The 21,469-nt window shown below is 39.5% G+C and overlaps 1 protein-coding gene across 1 annotated transcript in view; it reads right to left on the bottom strand.

Moving 5' to 3' along the window:
- The window catches only part of LOC140200828 (EH domain-containing protein 4-like), an 81,167-nt gene that overhangs the window by 7,121 nt on the left and 52,577 nt on the right, over positions 1–21,469 (bottom strand). The window contains exon 5 of the mRNA XM_072264456.1: positions 6,216–6,380. Coding sequence (XP_072120557.1) covers positions 6,216–6,380 — 165 coding nt within the window. The remainder of the gene's footprint in view (positions 1–6,215; positions 6,381–21,469) is intronic.

Genomic DNA, 21,469 nt, shown 5'->3' with positions numbered 1-21,469 from the left:
AACTCTAAAATTCAAATGCAAGGAAAGACTTCCTTTGTTACTTTTAAGTGCATAAAATTGCAACTCCAGACCTGCTGGGCACCTTTCAGAATTTAAAGCGATAACTGACTCCGGAATGTTCTAATCTTCAATTCACATCTCTCTTGCAGTACGTTTTAATATTGGTATTTGCTTGGTTTATTACTGTCACCTGTACTGAGACACAGTGTCATCCAGGCAGATTAGTCCACACACAAATACAGTGAGCTTTGTAAAAAGAAAACAGAATGCAAAATATAGTGTAAACAGCTACAGAGAAAGCACGGTGGAGTTAAACAAATAAAGAGCAAGGTCCACAAGAGGTAGAATAGGAAATCAGGAATTCAAATGGGCATACAAGAGGTCCATTGAAGTCTGATAAAAACAGGATAGAAGCTGTCTGAGTCTGGTGGCACATGCTTTCAAGCTTCTGCCCAGCAGAGAGAACGACTGGAGTGCGAAGGTCCTTGATTATGTTGACTGCTTTACCAAGGCAATGGAAAGCGTAGACAGTCAATGGAGGAAATACTGGTTTGTATTTACAATTTTCTGCAATTTCTTGCAGCCTTGGCACATACTAAGCAGTGAGGCATCCCAAATAGGATGTTTTCTATGGTGCATCTGTAAAAATTGTTAAGAAGCATTGGAGACATGCCAAATGCCTTTATCCTTACAAAAAAGATGATGTATTGGCACACTGTTTTTTGGCAGTACCATCAATGTGGTTAGACCAGAACAAATTATTGGTGATATTTAACCTACAAATTTGAAGCTCTCAACCACCTCCATCTCAGCATCACTATACATATAGGGGTGTATACTCCATCAGCTTCCTAAAATCAATGTATTGCTGACATTGGCAGAGATCGCCATCTTAGAACCATGTCACTAGACTCTCTATCAACTTCCTGTAAACAGTCGCATCATTGTATAAGACTCAGTCTGCTATGGCGTTGTTATCTGCAAACTTGTAAATGGGGTTAAAGCAGAATTTGGCCACACAGGTGAAAGTATATAGAAAGGAAATGCTCTGCTTTGCCAATGATCTCATGCTTAGTTTTCCAGAAATAAAACCATACAACAGGTTTTCCCAACATGCACTGTAGTATCCCTCAGTGCTGGAAAAACACACCTTGATTTTAATCTGCATCTGGAAAGGATGAACAGTAAGGACACCAATGTCAGATTATTATTTGACTACAGCTCCACCCTCAATAATTCCAAACTCATCAACAAATGCTTGACCCTGGAAACCAACACCTCCTTCTGCAACTGGATCCTTCGCATTTTGACCAACAGAGTACGAACAGCAAGGGTAGGGAGCAACACGTCTGCTGTGATTATTCTAAACACTGGTGTTCCACAAGGTTGCATGCTCAGCTCCCTGCTCTACTTCCTGTACTTCTTAAGTGATTGGCCAACTTCTACTCTAACTCCATTCTACCAGTTCGAAGATTATACCACCATAGTAAGCCACATCTCAAATAATGATGAACTGGCATACAGGAAGGAGTTAGGGAACCTAGTAACACAGTGTTATGAAAACAACCTTCCACTCAATGTCAGCAAAACAAAAGAGCTGGCTATGGGCCACTGACTTCAGGAAGTGGTCGGGGGGTGGGGGGGGAGAGTGTGATAGTGGTGCAGTGCACATACTACTGTCTACAACCTTTTTATGCCATGGAACAATACCATTAAGCAAGGGGAAGAGTATGCCTCTCACTCCTGATGCAAAGGTATTGATATGCCAAGTAACATGCCATAGGAATATTATACCCACTCTTGCAGCCACAGTATTTTTGTGACCGGTCCAGTTGAGTTTCTGGTTAGCGGTGACCCTGGGATGTTGATGGTGGGTGGAACGTCAAGAGTGAGGTTAGAATATTTCCTACTGGAGGTACAGTTGCAAGAAAAGGTTTGTGAACTCTTTGCAATAGCCTGGTTTTCTGCATTAATTTCTGTATAAAATGTGGTCTGATCTTCATCTGTCATAATAGACAAACACAATCTGGCTAAACAAATAACACACAAACAATTGTACTTCTTCTCGTCAATATTGAAACACCATTGAAACAATCACAGTCTAGGTTCAAAAAAGTATGTGAATCTCTGGGGTAATGCCTTCTACAAAAGCTATTTGGAGTCAAATGCTCCAATCAATGAATGCTGAAGGAGGTGACAAGGGTAACAGCAAAAGACCTGCAGATGTCTCCAGAACTTGCTAAAGTCTCTGTTCATGTGTCCACTATAAAAAAAACTGAACAAGAATGGTGTTCATGGAAGGATACCACAGAGAAGACCACTGCTCTCCAAAAAAAAAAAATGCTGCTGCACGTCAAGTTTGCAAAAGACCATCTGGATGTTCCATAACACTTCTGGGACAATGTTCTGTGGACAGATGAGACAAATGTTGAACTTTTTGACAGGAATGCACACTGCTATGTTTGGAGGAAAAAGGACACTGCACACCAACACCAGAACCTCACCCCAACTGTGAAGCTTGTTGGAAGGAGTATCATGGTTTGGGACTGCTTTGCTGCCTCAGGGTTTGGACAGTTTGCAATTGCTGAGGGAACAATGACTTCAAAATTGTATTAAGACATTTTACAGGAGAATGTCAGGGTAGCAGTCTGTCACCCGAAGCTTAATAGTTGGATGATGCAACAAGACGATGATCAAAACACAAGAGTAAATCAAGAACAGAATGGTTTGAAAAGAAGAAAATTTGTGTTTTGGAATGGCCAAAGTCTATACCTTAACCCGATTGAGATGCTGCGGCATGACCCATAGAGGATTGTTCATGCTAGATGTCCCAGAAATATTAATGAACTGAAGCAGTTTTATATGGAGGAATGGTCTAACATTCTTCCTTGCCATTGTGCGAATCTGATCAGCAGCTACAGGTAATGTTTGGTGGAGGTTCTACAGCTTGTAGCTTAAGCAGATTGTTTGTCTACCATTGTGACTTAGATGAAGATCAGACCACATTTTATAAGTAATTAATGCAGAAAACCAGGTAACTGCAAAGGGTTCACAAACTTTTTCTTCCAACTGTATATATTATCTTGCACTTTGCGACATAGCTATTAATTGCTCCTCTGCAACTAGATCCTTGAGTTCCTAACCAAGAGTTTGCAATCACTAAAGACAGGCAACAACATCTGCTCCATGATAACTTCAACAGCAATGCTCCACAAGGCTGCATGATTGTGGCCAAATTCTGCTCTACCTCAATTTTTTAAGTTTTCACATGATATCTATGTTGTGGACCAGATCTCAAACAAAAAGGTGAAGTACAGTAAGGAGTTAGAGAGTCCTGCTGCATGGTTTCAAGACAACAACTTTTCCCTCAATGTCAGCAAAATGAAGAAGCTGGTCATTGACTTACAGATGCACCATAGAAAGTATCCTATCCAGATGCCTCACAGCTTGCTTTGCCCAAAACAGCAAGAAATTGCAGATAGTTGTGAACACTGTCCAGTGCATCATTGAAATCAACCTCCCCATTGAATCTGTCTACATTCTCTGCTGCTACAAAATAAAGGACCTCTCCCACCACAGTCTTTCTCTCTTCTCTCCTCTCCCATCAGGCAGAATATACAAAAGTCAGAAGGCATGAACCACCAGACTCAGGAACAACTTCCCACTGTTATCAGATTCTTTAACAGACCTCTCATCTGCTAAAAGATGAACTCATGATTTCCATTCTTCCCACACTGCACTTTATCTACAACAATATATTCTGCCTTCTGTTTACGTTTTACTACTTTAATGTAATTTTGTATGGAGTGACCTGCCTGGATGCAGACAAAACAAAATCTTTGCACTGTACCTCAATCATAAATTAATATAGCAATAATAAACCAATACCAGTTATCAGCTCATGACTAAACATTGCCTAACCTTGTTGTGTTTAGAGATGGGCTGCTTCAATTGCTAAGGAATCATGAATGGAAATGAACATTATGAAACCCTCGGTGAACAGCCCATTTTCTTGGGTAGGAAGATCAGTGATGAAGGTCAGTGAGACCACTGAGCATCTCAAATGATGTCCTGGGACTGGGATAGCTAACTCCCAACAACTGCAACCATCTTTTTTTGGTGTGAGGTATAACTCCAACTATAGGATAGTTTTCCCCTTAATGATTATTGATCTTAGTTTTACCAAGGTTCCTTGATGCCACATTTAGTCAAGTGCTGCCTATATCAAGAACAGTCATCCTCATCTCTGAAACAAGGTTCTGATGAGACCTGAGGCAAATGGTTCTGGTGAAACCCAAATTGAATATTCATGATTATTTGACTGCCAAACAATGTTTCTTTTATATGCACAATTGACCCAATCCACAAAAGATGAACTGGAAACAAACTTCAAACGCTGGTAAAGTTAACCAAAATTTCTCAAATTCCTGAACTTCACATAAGGAACTAAACAGCTGTCTGAAAATAACAACTGCTGATGTACACAACCAAGCAAAGCCTAGTAACAGAGAATGGAAGGGTGCTCAAAGTATAAGCAGTTTGCATCTTAGTGTACACCATGTCCATTTCAGAATCTGAATATTTTAAACATTGAAACAAAAAAATGATTATTCTTCACCATTCCCCATTCCCTCTCTCACCTTATCTCCTTACCTGTCTATCACCTCCCATGGTGCTTCTCCCACTTTTCTTTCTTCCATGGCCTTCTGTCCTCTCCTATTAGATTCCCCCTTCTCCAGCTCTGTATCTCTTTCACCAATCAACTTCCCAGCTCTTTACTTCACCTCTCTCTCCCTCCCTCCCTATTTCACCCATCACCTTGTGGTTCTTCCTCCCCTCCCCCCACTTTCTTACTCTGACTCCTCATCTTTTTCTCCAGTCTTGATGAAGGGTCTCAGCGTGAAAACATTGACTGTACTCTTTTCCATAGATGCTGCCTGGCCTGCTGAGTTCCTCCAGCATTGTGTGTGTGTGTGTGTGTGTGTTGCTTGTATTTCCAGCATCTGCAGATTTTCTCATTTGTAAATGATTATTCTTTGTGATTTAGGAACTTTGATGACATCTGTCTGCTAACAGCCCTGACCACATTCCAGTGAGAAAGAATGCATTATTCAGTAACATTTGAACAGCCTATACTGTATGGTGCAGTGGTTGTTGGGGTGTTTCACAAAACTGAAGCAGCACTAATGGTCATTCATAGTGAATTCTGCAACATATTTAAATGCTCACTGGCCAAAGGAACCAAGATAAAACATTTAATTAAACAATTGGCAACATCATTGTTTCTGGGGCCATTTCTGATTTTTGTTTGTTAACGATTTTGATTATGGTTCAAAGTTCAGGTCAAAACATCCTGCAGCTACAGCCACCTTGTAGAATAGATTTGTCTACCTCATGGCCCCACTTCTGCCCTGTCTGAGCACTTGCCATACCACTGTTCTTAGGAATCCCCAAGGCAGCACAAATTCCTTAAAATGTGTGGCCCAAGATAACATTAGAGGAAGCATCGTGGAAGCAATAACTGAAGACCCAAGGTAGAACTCAACTGCATCAACTTGCTGCCAGGGTCCCTAGGGACCTCATCTGACCACTTTACAGGGATACCAGAACCAAGAGACTAGGGACTCAGTAACCATTTGAGAGTTAATCCGTTCATCTGTATCAAGATCATGACTCAGGTATGCACTTGTCTGACATGTTAAAATGGAGGAGGAAGATCAATGGATTTTGGAATGGGCAAATGAAATTAGAATTATTTGCTTGGGTGGAGACACAGACTAGAATGAAACAACCCATTTCTGTATTGTAACTTGTAACAATATGCACATAAGCCAAAATTCATATCAAACTCCAGTTCACTTCCTTCAGATAACTCAAATGTTAAAAAATAACATGATTATCAGGGGTCACACTCAGGGAATTACATTAAACACCTACTGTTTCTTGTTGAAGCTTCTCCTACAGTTTATACAGGACATTGAAAAAGAATAAAGAATGGCAATTACCCACATAATGACTTTTCAGTAGCACAGGAATACATGGAATATTTTCCCTTTTTTGTGCAACAGGACTGGTTTATAGTAAAGTAAATTAATCCTAGAATTAAAAAATACCACTTTCTTCTTTCACTCATTCAGATGTATTCTTGAAGAAATGATAGTACCCACCCATTGTCAAAAGGAAACTTACTGGCATATTCATCTGCGTTACTGTACCTGCATTTTGTTTACATTGGGAAAATCACCAGCAGAGATATTATGTTCCTGCTGGAGGTTCATATATATCTCTGGAAGTCTGCTTATCATTTCTCTTTTCTTTGTATCTTTTCCAAACATTGCTGGCATCTCCTTCTTTAAGTAACTGATGATATACGCATGAACCTAGAAAACATAGATAATAATTAGGAAATAAATTAAATATTTAGTGTGCCAGCGAAAAAATTTCCTACAGATTATTTATTTCCTTTATTTAATGATGCAGTGTGGAGCAGGCTTTTCCAGCCCTTCGAGCTCACTAACCCAGCAACCCCACAACCACGATTAACCCTAACCTAATCACAGGACAATATACAATGACCAAGGAACCTACCCAGTACTTCTTTGCACTGTAAGAGGAAACCAGAGCACCCGGGGAAATCCTACGTATTTCATGGGGAGGATATACAGACCCCTTACAGAATGGTGCTGGAATTGAACTCCAAACTACAGAACACCCTTTCTCAATACAGCCTTTGCTATGATTGCATGAGACCAGTAAACCTAACATCAATGGCAGTTAAGTTACTGTCCAGAATTCTGAGGAGTAGAATATACATTCAACTAGAAAGACAGGTTTTGATGTAGCCAGCAGAGCTTTGTGCACGGGAGGCTGTGTCTTAGGAACTTGATTAAGCTTTTTTTTGTAAGTGTGCAAGAAGACCTGACAGAGCAGGGTAGTAGATATGTTCTGGAAAATTAGATCAGATAGAATTCAGGGAGAGCTAACTGGATAAGTACATTGAATTGAATTGAATTGACTTTTATTTCTTACATCCTTTACATACATAAGAGTAAAAATCTTTACATAACGTCTCTGTCTGAATGTGCAATGTGCAAATTATAGTAATTTGTAATACATAGTATGTACAGTACGATATACAACAGAATAGTCAATATAGCTTAGAAATACAATTGTGTCAGCGTGATGGCCTGGTGGAAGAAGCTGTCCCAGAGCCTGTTGGTCCTGGCTTTAACGCTGCGGTACCGTTTCCCTGGATGGTAGCAGCTGGAACAGTTTCTGGTTGGGGTGACTCACGTCCCCAGTGATCCATTGGCTTGATGGTAGGAAGTGGAAGATGAAAGTGGAAGGTAGTTTTTTAGACTGGAAGGCAGCGACTAGTGAGTGGTGGGTCCAGCTGCTGTTTGTCATCTTTGTCAATGATTTGCATGATAATATGCAAGGCATGGATAGTAAGTTTGCAAGAGATATTAAAATAGGTGGTATCGTTGACAGTGAAGGTTATCGAAAATAACACTGAGATTTTGATCAGCTGAATTAGTGGACTGAGGAATGGCAAATGGAGTTTAATTCAGGTAGGTGCAAAGTGTCGTATTTTAGAGAGTTAAATCAAGCTAGGATTTTAACAGTGAACAGTAGGCCTTGTGGAGTATTGAAGATTAGAGGGACCTTCAAGTTCAAGTATATGGTTCCTGGAAATGGAGTCACACATAGGCAGAGTGGTAAAGGGGGCTTTTGGCACTTCTGCCTTCATCAGTCAGGGTACTGAGTATAGAGTTTGGAGTTCTGTTGTCGTTGCACAAGTTGTTGGTGAAGCTACATTGAGAGTATTGTGTTTAGTTTCACTCATATTGTCATAGGAAAGGTGTTATTAAACTGGAGAAGTGCAGAAATTATTTACAAGGATGCTGCCAGGACTCAACAGACTGAGTTATAGGGAGAGGTTGGACAGGATAGGACTTCTTTCCTTTGAGTGTAGCAGACTGAAAACTGATTTTATGGAAGTTTATAAAATCACAAGGGGCTTAGATAGGGTGAATGCAGTGAGTCTTTTATTCAGGCTGGGGAAGCAAGAACTAAACAGCACAAGTTTAAAGTGTGGGGGAAAGACTTGGAAGGAACTTGGATGAACTTTTTTTCTTACATTGAGGGTGGTATGTATATGGAAGAACTGCTAGAGGAAGTAGTTGAGGCAGGTACATTAACGACTTTTAAAAGGCATTTGGGCACGTACATAGAAAGGTTCAGAAGGCTTTGGCTCAAACACGGCAAATGGGTCAAAATGGCGCCTACGTCCACGCTCCTTTGATTGACATCTTTTAGATAGATCATGAAACCATTTATTTCCCCATTTCTTTTATATCTTTTACATTTGTTTCTCATCTTGAATGTGATTCTGGAACCGTTGGAGCCTGTGCTTTGCTGTTTGGAGATCATTTGGGTGCTTCAGTACTCTGCAGTCTCCGAGAGGATTCTGGGAAGCAGAGGCAGCGTGAGTGAACCTTGCGGCAGGGAGGCTGCAGGACAGGGTGCTAGCTGATGTTTGGCTCCATTTCATTGATTAAAGCTTCCATTGTTCGCCAATTAAGGCGACAAGGATGAGTGAAGCATTGAAGTGAGTGCAGAGGGTGAGCGCCGGCTGCTTGCCTTTTGTTCGGTTGCTTAGTACTGAAGAAGGGAGAGCCAACTGCTGCGCACGGAGAGTGCTGACCAGGTTTTTTTCTGCATTTTGGATGTGGACTTGGCCGATATATTCCCTTTTTCAACCTTATAGTTTTTACATTCTGTGTTTTATCGTCTGATTTTCTCATTTTTTTTGTGTGGGGAGATGATTTGGGGGTTAAGGTGCCTGATCCGTTTTGTTCATTTTTTTGTGTGGGAAGAGGAATTTGGAAGTCGAAGTGTCCAATCTGTTTTATTTGTTTTTTTTGTGCGGGAAGAGGGATTTCGGGGTCGATGTGCCTTATCCATTTTTATTTGTTTTTTGCAGGGAGGGGGCACTTGGGGATTGATGATCATGCTGCTTTTTTCTCCTTTCTTAGTTGCATGGCTACCCAGAGAATTGAAGAATTTCAGATTAGTATACTTTGGTAATAAATGAATCTTTGAAATGGGAGTAGATTAAATGGGCATCTAATATCAAAATAGACAAGTTTGGTCAAAGGGGCTGTTTCTGTGCTCTAGGACTCTATGTATGAGAGTCCTCAGGTTGTAGAGTGCTGTTGCATGTTACACAGAAAGACCACTATCTCCTTACAGACCTTCTTTGCAAACACACATTCCAGAAGATGAAGGGAATGTCATTACCAATATAGCTGCCTTTACAACACAGTGGCACAGAGGCTCTGATTGCGTGCAAAGGTTCTGACAGGGAGGGCCTGGCCTTTGTCACCACCAGCCAAGTCAGAGCCTGATACTTATTTAATAGTTGTGGTAATGAAGGGTGCTGGAAGATGATTTTGACAATATACTCAGTGTATACATATCTTTGCAGACACTATCATTTTTCTAGATACAAGGGCCTGAATGACTGCTGCAGTACAGGGTCAGGGAGTGGGACCATGACTGCATCGTGCACCTAATGATCAGGTTCTTTCCTGCAATTCCAGTTGACGTTTCAATTTGGTTATATGCTCCACTCGGCTTAGTGCATGACCTAGTTCCTACAAGCCATTTTCCCAGGCATGGGAATCAGATATGAAATTGAAGGGGTTATTGTATCAGTCAGCTCTGTTGCTAAAGCATACGGCATAGAATAGCTATGAAAGACATATAGAATATGATTTTGCTGCTACTAACCATAGCCCAAGGCTAGTTCAAATTAATCATAGATGCTCATCAGTGTGAAAGAGGATGTCAATGTCATGCATGTATACTGAAACTGTGCTCTAACTGCTTAGAATCATCACTACTCCTATACCTACATCCTTCCTGCTGAACTTGGCAAAAGAATCAATATGTGAAACAAATAAAACAGAAACAGAGGGTAGCCTTGCCCAAATTCAGGTTTGACTAGGAAGCTTCGGGTTTGTAAACCATTAACTTGCAATGCACTTCAGTCATGCCCATACACTGGTGTATTTAATACTTAATCCCCCCAGTAAAATAAATCTATGTATACTTCCAGTTTAGGATCTTAGTTCATGCCCTCATTACTTGATTCAAAATTTGCATTCTAAATTGTCCTATTTACAATGGAAATACTATATAAATCTGTCACACCTCCCACCAATCATGGCACAGCATCTCCATTTTGCTTTGCCTAAGCCTGCAAGCCTTACGTCAGAGAAACTCCTCCCTCCCTTTCAGCCCAGTTTCTTTCACTGTTCTGTACGTTATGGACTTTTCTAATGGCATTTACTGAACCAACACTTAATTACTGTACAAGAATTAAAAATTAAATCCAACTGTGGCAAATTGTGGGGAATTTAAGTAATTAAATGACTCTGCAATGAGAAATAATAATAGTAACCATGAAACTACTCATTATGTTAAAAGTTTACATGATTTTTTTCAATATATCTCAGGTAGAACATCTGCAGTCAGTCTGTCCACATGGAACTCCAGTACCATCAAAGCTGCTGACTCTTACCTTCCTCTTCGGTTGAGGGATGGGCAACTAACACCAACATTTGCAGCAATGTCTATATCCACGAATGAACAACAAAAATTTTTAAATATTTGTTTGCACATTTAAAGTTATATTTTATGACAACTATGAATTTAAAATGCTGCTTGAATTACACTTCTGTGACCTGGTCCAATCAACTCTGCCTGCAGCACACCTCTTCATTTTCATGTGCAGTGTCACAAGGAACCATACAGTCAACAAAGAATCAAAAAATTAATGTTATTTGTCACAGATTTTGTGTTTTTTTGGCCAATTTTTGCAGCTAAAACTGTCTACATTAACTGCAGTTCATTACTTGTAAAAGCACTTTGGAACAGCTTTGTGGGACTATTTAAATGCAGGCCATTTCCTTTAAAATAAACAACTGCCCTGGGAATTCCTTCAAAGTGCACTGTCCAGTCTGTAGTTGCATGTCTCCTGCCAAAGCTGACACAACCTACTCCTAACACCAACTAGAAGCTATTTGTGTAAAAAGTATTTGCAAGATTTCACAAAGGTTCAAATGGCTCTGCTTCTCATTTTGTGTCAATGCTGCTACTGAACATAGCCCAAATGCTTTACTTGAATTTAAATCAACTCTCTCTCTCCAGCTTTAGCATCATTCTTCTGCTATTTTTCATCTTAATGGCTTAATTGATTTACTCTTAAACATCACAGGCCACTTTAATATAAGACCATAAGAGACCATAAGATATAGGAGCAGAAGTAGGTCATTTGGCCCATCGAGTCTGCTCTGCCATTCAATCATGGGCTGATCCAATTCTTCCAGTCATCCCTATTCCCCTGCCTTCTCCCCATACCCTTTGATGCCCTGGCTAATCAAGAACCTATCTATCTCTGTCTTAAATGCACCCAATGACTTGGCCTCCACAGCTGCTCATGGCAACAAATTCCACAGACTTATCACCCTCTGACTAAAGTAATTTCTCCGCTTTCTGTTCTAAATGGACGTCCTTCAATCCTGAACTCGTGCCTGCTTGTCCTGACTCCCCTCTACTATGGGAAATGACTTTGCCATATCTAATCTGTTCAGAGCTTTTAACATTCGGAATGTTCCTATGAGATTCCCCCCTCATTCTCCTGAACTCCAGGAAATACAGCCCAAAAACTGCCAAACTTTCCTCATACAGTAACCCTTTCATTCCTGGAAATATTCTCGTGAATCTTCTCTGAACCCTCTCCAATGTCAGTATATCCTTTCTAAAATAAGGAGCCCAAAACTGCACACAATATTCTTAAGTGTGATCTCATGAGAGCCTCAACATCACATCCCTGCTCTTATATTCTACACCTCCAGAAATGAATGCCAACATTGCATTCGCCTTCTTCACCACCGACTCAACCTGGAGGTTAACCTTTAGGGTATCCTGCACAAGGACTCCCAAGTCCCTTTGCATCTCTGCATTTTGAATTCTCTCCCCATCTAAATAATAGTCTACCCGTTTATTTCTTCTACCAAAGTGCATGACCATACACTTTCCAACATTGTATTTCATTTGCCACATCTTTACCCATTCCCCTAAACTATCTAAGTCTCTCTGCAGGCTCTCTGTTTCCTCAACACTATCCGCTCCTCCACCTGTCTTTGTATCGTCGGCAAATTTAGCCACAAATCCATTAATACCATAGTCCAAATCATTGGCATACATCGTAAAAAGCAGCAGTCCCAACAATATTTTGCTCAAACTCCTAGTGCTACATTTTCTGTTTTTTTTTCTAATCAACAAGCCACTTAACTAATACACTTTCTTCTACTCCAGTTTACGAGAATGGGCATTCTAGAGGAGAACCCACTGTAGAGACAACACAATTCAGAATGCTAAGAGAGATGGGGGGCACAATCAGGTTAAAAGAGAACAAAAGGGCAGACTATCTGAAACAGAGATGGGAAAGATACATGATTATGGGAGGGAAGGAAAGCATGCAGAATAATTGAACAGACATATTACACAAAATAGGAACGGAACAATACTGCAAGTACAGGACAGGAAAATACTAATCCAAGGGAGTAGATCTGGAAGTGATTATATACCATATTGTTAAAGCTGATACACACCATATCACATGGGCAGAAAACAATTCTATCACACTAGAAATCCATAAAACAGAACTAATGCATCATTTGCCAGCACAATAACTACCAACACATTCAAAGCAGCTCTAAACTTTCATGAACTTAGAATGGCCTCTGCCACCAGAAATCCAGGTAGTACCAATATGATTCTGTGCAGGGAATACCAACACCACCATCTGGGTCAGCAAGACCCCGGCAAGGAAAAAGGTTCTCTCAATTGAAAGCAGCTGAGGGAGCAAGAATGTTGTGGGTGAAGGAGCAAGAGAGTTTTAATTTTTTTGTTTTAATTTATTCATGGCATGTCCACATTGCTGGCCACACCAGCGTTTATTAGCCATCCCTAACTGCCCATGAGAATCAGTTACATCCGTGCATACAGATGAACATTGACCAGAGTAAGATCAGCATTCTATCCTTCCCAAAAGACATTATTGATTTGCATAGACATTTAATGAAAAACTAGGGTTTCATAATTGTTATCAATATGACTTTATTTAATTACTATTTTGTTTTCAAACATGAATTTAAATTTCCAAGATACCATAGTGAAATGTAAATTCATGTCTCCAGTCCAAAACTCAGATTACTGGTCCACTAACTCAAAAACTACAAGACTTCAAGAGATGTTAAATCTGGTGTCCAGCTTTTAAGTAGTACATGCATAATTTAACAATGCCTGCAAATCTAGACTGCAGAGTTCACCTGGATCTTCTGTTCATTTTCCAGCATCCTGTTTACGTATACAAGCAGAAAATTACACCACATCCAACAGCAATTAAATCAGACTTTTAATCCACAGGCGTTCACCAGACATGACTTGTGGAACACAACTTGATAGAACACGCAAGAAACTCCTGCATAGTAAAGTTAAATGATGCTTGGTCTCAATCTCTAGAGTGGCTGGCTCATTTCCTAGGGCAGCTCCCACAGGCACAAAGGCTTTGAGGTTTTCCACTGTCCTCTCCAAATAACCTAATGTCATTCCCCGCCAAAGTGTAGAAATTAAGGTCATCAGTTTGCTTCAAGACCAGTGCTGCAATTTGCTAGACAAGCTGTCTGCTGAAAGCCAGGGAGTTCATCAAGGACAGAAGAGCATTCCTGTCACAAGTATGAAAAATGGCTGGCAAATGAGATGTTGGAAGATCTGACCCACTGGATTTTACACAGGGATGTTAAATGTGTACTATAATATTTCTACTCCGAAGTTATTTCTGCTGATTATATCCAAACTGAGCAACAAACTGTAAAACACATCTTTTATTTTACAGTAACTCTTGATTTGAACAAGCAGGTTTTGAAAAAGAAATCAAAACAAAAGGGATTATCGATTTAGATACCACAAAATATAATGATCAGGTGAGTTGTAACATTCAGCAAGTGATATTTCTGTATTATTGGTTCACTTCCATCTCCCACATCTATTGTCTTTTGACCAAACAACTACAAGCTGAGGAATTCCTTCATATCCACAAAATAAGGTCTGTGCTGATCACTGGAAACAATAGATTGTCTGTATCAAATGTTGATACAAAAACTTAAGGTGTAAAAGACAGTTTTTCAACAACTAACCCTAGGTGTGCTCCACCAATGGTGGGGGTGGAGGCAAGTAAGAAACTATAATTATACAATTTTTGAAATGTAGATTTTCAGTGAAAAGTAGGTGAATTCCACTTGTCAAGAAAATGTTCTCACTGCTAGCTAGCCAGTGAAGTGACCCGTCAGGATCACATACAACTGCATTAGAATGACAAGTTTCTCACATTTTCTGGAACCAATTCCACTAACAACCTTCAGACTTGGGACATATGGATGGGGTTGATGTAGTGCTGGATCATCACTTTCAGGTTGAAGACAATAATGAAGAGAACTGAGTAAATTATGAGCCAGATTGTTCAACTCATTATTTATTGTTTTTATAGCAGCATGTATGGCCACAGACGTTACTTCACTACTTTTCATCCTCCATGCTGATCTAATGATTACCAGAGTTTCCATTCCAAACACGCCTTCAGAACTTGTTCATATAACTGGTTTGGTATGATTTACATGCATGTGGCCAGACTTTTCTCTCTGAATACAGAATTTTTATTTATTCATTATTTTGGCCGGGGGGGGCGGTGGAATTTATTGGCAAGGCCAGAATTTAGTGTCAAATCTGAACTACTCTGGAGAGTGACTTCAGAGATCATTTAGCAACTGACCACCTTGCCTAATCAGTCTGGACTGATAGTCTAAGGTTTGTGAAGGTTTTAGTGAACTTCAGGTTTTTACAAGTTGCAGTAATTTTAAGGTCATCATTATTAAGGGAATTGCTCTTTTCAAATTTCACAATATTATTTGAAGTTAAATTTTTGTTGTGCCCATAGTGGGATTTGACCTCATAGTTCTGCTTTCTTAGTATAGGCTACAGTTACTACACTATTAATTTAAACACTGTGCTACCAACATACCTTAGTTTTGAATAACAAAAAGAGATAGAATATCTGTAAGACATTTGATCCTTTGAGTATTTTGTGCTATTATTGATCTAATTGCTCAAATACACTTCATTTGATCCCATATTATTTGATTTCTAACAGTCAAAATATTTAACTAACCTTCTTTTGCATATTCTCAACTGAGCACCCAATATTCTTTGAAATACAATGTTCAAAATAGTTACACAGTTTCCATTAATGGTGGGAAAAATATAACTAAATGCATATGGTGACTCCCAAGATCCAAATTTAAGATATAATGACCTTCCAACATAAAGTAATTTTTAGTTTTTGAGGTGCATGAATCTTTTACGAATCTCCAATTAAAGAGAACTGAGAGCACATAGCTCCATGTCAGTGGCCACACAGGCAGGATGGTGATGAACGTATCTGGAACACCTGCCTTCATCGTTCACAACACAGAGTACAAGAGAAGAGATACCATGCTACAACTGCACAAGTTGTTAATGAAACACCATTCTCACTGCCATAAGGAAATCATTAAGCCAAACAAATTGTAGAAAAGATTCATAAGAATTACACTGGACTTGATGGCATGAAATATAAGGAGCTACTGGATAGGCTGAGAATTTTTTCACCCCGGAGCATAAGGCGGCTACAACTTTGTCATGGTTTGAAGGCTTGCATGCCTCAATGACCTGGAGAGCTTTGCTGGCTGGAGTCGGGGCTTTATGCTTTGGCTCTTGGTAAGGTCACCCACTTCAAACAGCTCAAAGGCTAGAAGCCAGACTAAGAGCGGTCCACCGGTCCTCCAGGTTTGGGGGCTCAGCTCAGGGCTAACAACCCTGACTGATAAAACAAAACTGTTACAGAAACAGCAATGAAAATCACATTTCTGAGTCTCCACCCAGGACTTGCATGACTGACAGTATTTGAAAATCAAGGGGAATCTAGTGACATGATGAAGGAAGCCCTGAACACCGCCATAGACGGAGAACCTTCACTGCTGCCCTAAACGGGCAAAAGAGAGAAGAGACATGGGGCTGAGATTCAACCTTAGAGAAGGTTATAAAACCATAAGGCACACAGATAGGGTGAATGGTCACAATCTTTTTCCCAGGATAGAGGAGGCTCAAACTAAAGGACACAGTTTTAACATAAGAAGAGGCATACTTAGAGGGGACCCAAGGGCAACTTTTTCCACAAAGGGCATAGTTGGTGCATGGAACTGCCAGAGGAAGTGGTAGGGGTAGGTACAAGTACGATGTTTGAAAGACATTTAGGCAAGTATATGGATAGGAAAGGATTAGAAGGACGAGGGCTAAACACAGACAGACAGGACTCACTGTGGTATGCAAATTGGTCGGCATGGATAAGTTTGGCCAAAGGGCCTGTTTCCATGCTGTGTAAAGCTGTGACTCTGGAATCTGGTGATTCACATCTGAAATACATACCCAAGTATGCTCAAACTTTCAATAAGAGTCCAGAGAAGCTTTACCAGATTGATTCCTGGGTAGTGCACAACAACAAAATTAAACAGAATGAAGCTGACCTCGTTCGAATTTTGAAGAATTAGAGATAATTTCTTTAAATTTACAATTTTTTAATGGAGCTTGACAGGATAAATGCAGAGTTGATATTTTCTACAACTGTGCTCGAGTCAGACTGAAATGTTATAACACTGAGTGAAACTGAGGAGGAGGACTGATGCCTTTATTTGAGATGAGTTTTTATTCGTATATTAATGAGTTAACTATACTTGTTGACAGTGTTCAAATAATTCCTTGGAAGTTGCAATAAAATCTGTTTAAAACACAGCACTTTGGATTATATTTACGTAATATAAATGGCAGGTCCTGTCCTGAAACTGCTTAAGCTCTCTTCCAGGCTTACCAACTGACAACTGGCAATGTCTATAAATGACTTACAAACATAGGAAAATATTCCAAAAACAGTACTTCATCGTATTATCGAAAATAAAATCTAAAATGAAAATTAAACTTCAGAAATGCAATTGAGATGTTTAAAATACTAGAAAAAATTGTTAACAAATACATTCGAGGTTATTAAATTAACTCAAAATATGTAAAACACTTGAAACCTCCTATCTGTCTTACTGCGACTCCTCACCACAGAGATGAAGGATGATTCTGGGTCTAACTTAGGACTACATTGAATCACAGGTTCAATGTCGACACGTCTTAGTAAAACTGTGTAGGAATGCAACTTGGAGATACTGGGGACTGGAGCAACACACAAAAAGTTGGAGGCACTCAGCAACTCAGGCAGAATTTATGGAGGGGAACGGACAGTTGATGGTTCAGGTCAAGACCCTCCATCTGGACTGAAAGATGGAGGAGAAATAGCCAGTATAAAAAGGAAGAGGCATGGGGTGGAGTAAGAGCTGGTGGGTGACAGGTGGATCCAGGTGAGGTTGGGTAATAGGCAGATGGAGGAGGAAAGTGGGAATAGTACCAGAAGCTGGCAGAGACAAGGTACTAGAATCTAATAGGACAGGAAGGCGGAGCATGGAATCAAGGTAGGGAGGCAGAGAGGGCTGATGGTAGTAAAGGGGGAAGGAATTGAGTGGGAGGAAAGGAGGAAAGAAAAGAATCAGGGAGATGGAGTCTGCATTGATCTGGGGAGGGGCTACTGCACAGGACTGAAAGAAGCTGCAGGAGGTTGTAAATCTAGTCAGCTGCATCTTGGGCACTAGCTTACAAAGTACCCCAGACATCTTTAGGAAGCGGTGTCTCAGAAAGGCAGCATCCATTTTTAAAGATCTCCAGCACCCAGGGCATGCCCTTTTCTCACTGTTGCCATCAGGTAAGGGATACAGAAGCCTGAAGGCACACACTCAGCGATTCAGGAACAGCTTCTTCCCTCTACCATCCGATTCCTAAGTGGACTTTGAAGCTTTGGACACTACCTCAATTTTTGTATTTCTGTTTTTGCACATTTTAAATAATCTATTCAATATACATAATTGATTTACTTGTCTATTTATTATGTTTTATTTTATTTATTATCTTTTTCTCTCTGCTAGATTACACATTGCATTGAACTGCTGCTGCTAAATTAACAAATTTCACGTCACATTCCGGTGATAATAAACCTGATTCTGATTCTGAAAGGTCAGAGGGCAAACAGTTTACTGGAAGTTGGACAATTCAATTTTCATGCTACCAACTTGTAGACTACCAGCATGAGATGCTTGCGCTTAGCCTCACCTTAGTGGTACGGGAGGCTAAAGGCAGACATGTCAGTGTGGGAATAAGAAAGAGAATTAATACTGGCTGGAATTCAGGAAATCCAGATGGCCTTCAGCAAAGTGGTCACCCAATCTGCTTCCTGATGAGGCCACATCAGAAGCACTGGATACTGTTACGTATTTAATATTTCAATAATATTGTAAATATATTGTTTGTTAAAGAATTCTTGTTGTTTAAATAATTCATTATCTTTATATGTAAGAAGTATGCAAATAGCATATGCCATCATGCTACCGTGTCATACATACATACATTACCACTTAAAGTAAAAACTTGCATTCCCAGTTCTCTTGTTTTCTTTTCAGTTAGTTCTTGTGTTTTGGAGTTATAAAGTATAACAGATGCAATAAGTAAAGCTGGAGTATATGCAATTAAATTTCTGCCTCACCTGGAAGGACTGTTTAGGACTCTTTTGGTGGGAAGGGAGGACGCATAGGGATAGGTGTTACACCTCTTACGGTTACAGGGGAGAGTGCCCAGGAGGGAAGGGGTAGCAAATTGATGATCTGCCACTCACCATGAATAACGATGGCAAAGACATCGCATAAAGTTCATGACTTCCATGTTTATGCAAGTGGCCAAAAACAATTTATTCTGGGCCTCTGTAAATAAAGTTTCACACTACTTCCCTATTTTGTCCTCACTGCTTTTCTCTGAATGAGCCTTCTATTGTCTGCAAATTTGGATTACACTAATATTTAGACATTAGACATAATTTCATCTGTAAGGGCAAATTCTGCATGAAATTAATTTGCCACTTATTTTAAAGTGTTTGCACCAACTTTATTATGCATAATAATAGATCACGACAATATGACCTTCACAAATAACTGTTGCTAGTGGAACACTTTAATTCACTACTTTCAGTCCGACATGCTGGAAGTAGTGAATTAAAGTGTTCCACTAGCAACAGTTACAATTCAGAAAGAGTAGAAATAGGAATACTCATGAGATACTTAAGCAATTTACAAAGGCATTTTGTAGAGATTGAGTACAAACAACTGTCTCAATGCCACTGATATTCAACAGTTTTGAACTTGTTTTCTATATAAATTAAAAGGATATAAAGTACAAGCAATTTCAAAGTGCATCTGCAAATAATTTGTTAATTGCTATAATTTCCAAAGCAAAATCCAAATTACTGCTCTGTAACCGGTTGTGCTTGGTTGTTTACAAAAATAAAATATCAGACATAAACAAGAAATCATTTGGGGAAACTAAGAAGAATGCATCAGTGTTCTATTGTAAATAGAAACGTGACATTAAAATATAATGCAGTACACGACCTTGCAGTTGAGACTTCCAAAAGTCTCCAGCATGACCACGAAGTATATCCTCAGGATACAAGTGACATAAATATAACACACCCTTCAGCCTGGGTTATAACAAGGTCACCATTACATGTGTGGAGTTTCTATAGGACTGCTACTAAATAACTGTTGCCAGCTATGGTACACCAAGACTGCAGCACTAAAGAATTGTGCGTCACCAGTGGAAGGAAGCCATTTGCTACTAACTCCATGCCACAGTAATTCGGGTATTCCTACTCACTGGCCATTACCCCATTGCGTGCATATTCTTTTCCTTCAGATAGTCACCTAGCTCTCTTTTGTCAAATACAGTACTCATAATATATATGGGTACATTTGGAACAGAAAACACACTATATGGAGATATACTGTACTCTGGACCTATTTTGTACAATGAAGCAATAGCGATGATTAAATTATAATACCTAAATTATTCCTACAGCCCATTGCATCCTGTCTGACTGATTTAGGATGGCCCATCGCTCACAACCTGATTCATGGCCAAGTCATCTTCATTATTGAAATTAATCTAGTATTGTATTAATACAATGTTCAAACTTGTGCAGCTTAACAGAAGGAAAATTAAAATTAAAAACAAAAAAAACTGATGTAATAAATGTCATGGCAGCCAGTTACACATTTAATATTCTTTCCTTAGAAGCTATACCAGAGAAAGCTCTGTGAAATCAGAATTGCATTGCACTACACACTACAAGCTTTTCTAAGATTTTTTAATATTTTGTTAATATGAAGCTCATTGTAGGTAGATGAATGATGCTGCCTCCGTAAAATCCTCTAAATTCACTGGAAGGATTAAGTAACTGAAGATCAATGATTTTATTTTATCTTTGTGAAGCAATGTTTATCATGTAGGAAAGCAGCCTTAGATGTTTAAAAAGTAGAACAAGAGGCATCATTCCTCTCACCAGAGCAAAAGTCTGATATCTAGTTAGCCTCATTGATTTCATTTAAACAATTCCCACCATTGTTTTCACATTATAATGCTTATATCAAATCTTCAGATGTTTAAGGTACCTGAATAGATGGAATACATAGAAACTGGTTCAACATTCTCACAGTACTTTCTCCAAAAGATTGGCCAATAATTTGTCTGAATTTCTTGATTAGGACTTTCCTAAAATAGAGAACTTCACTTATGGAGATAACACTGCATAAATTTTTGGGTACATACAAAATGCTGGAGGAACTCGGAAGGCCAGGAAGCATCTATGAAAAATAATACAGTCAACGTTTCAGACCAAGACTCTTCAGAAGGACTGATTTTGAGGCTTTACTTCACCTACCTCTTGGTTTATTAAAAACACTCACCATTTATTAAGAAGAAATGCTGATTACATGCTTCAATCCAACCTACAGAACGTATGTAAAATCTATCTAGTTAACTGACAAGCAACACTCACAACATGCTGGAGGAACCTCCAGCGTGTTGTGAGTGTTGTTTTGACCCCAGCATTTGCAGATTATTTTGTGTTTATAATGAACTGACAAAACCATGCATCAGGAGTAGGAGCAGGAGCAGGCCGATCAGGTCCTCCAGTCAGCTCCACCTTTCAAAATGATTGTGGATAATGCAATTTTGACAATCACAACCATCAACTCACTTGGAATTCAAATCTTCGTCAATCTCTACAATGAATATGCCTCCACAGCTCATTGGAAGAACAACCCTCAGAAAAGTAATTCCTCTTTATCTTTGTTTTAAGACGTTATACTAAAAGAATAATATA

The sequence above is a fragment of the Mobula birostris genome, chromosome 1, assembly GCF_030028105.1.
Source record: "Mobula birostris isolate sMobBir1 chromosome 1, sMobBir1.hap1, whole genome shotgun sequence".
Taxonomy (NCBI): Eukaryota; Metazoa; Chordata; class Chondrichthyes; order Myliobatiformes; family Myliobatidae; genus Mobula; species Mobula birostris.
This window is presented reverse-complemented; position numbering and strand designations above follow the sequence as displayed.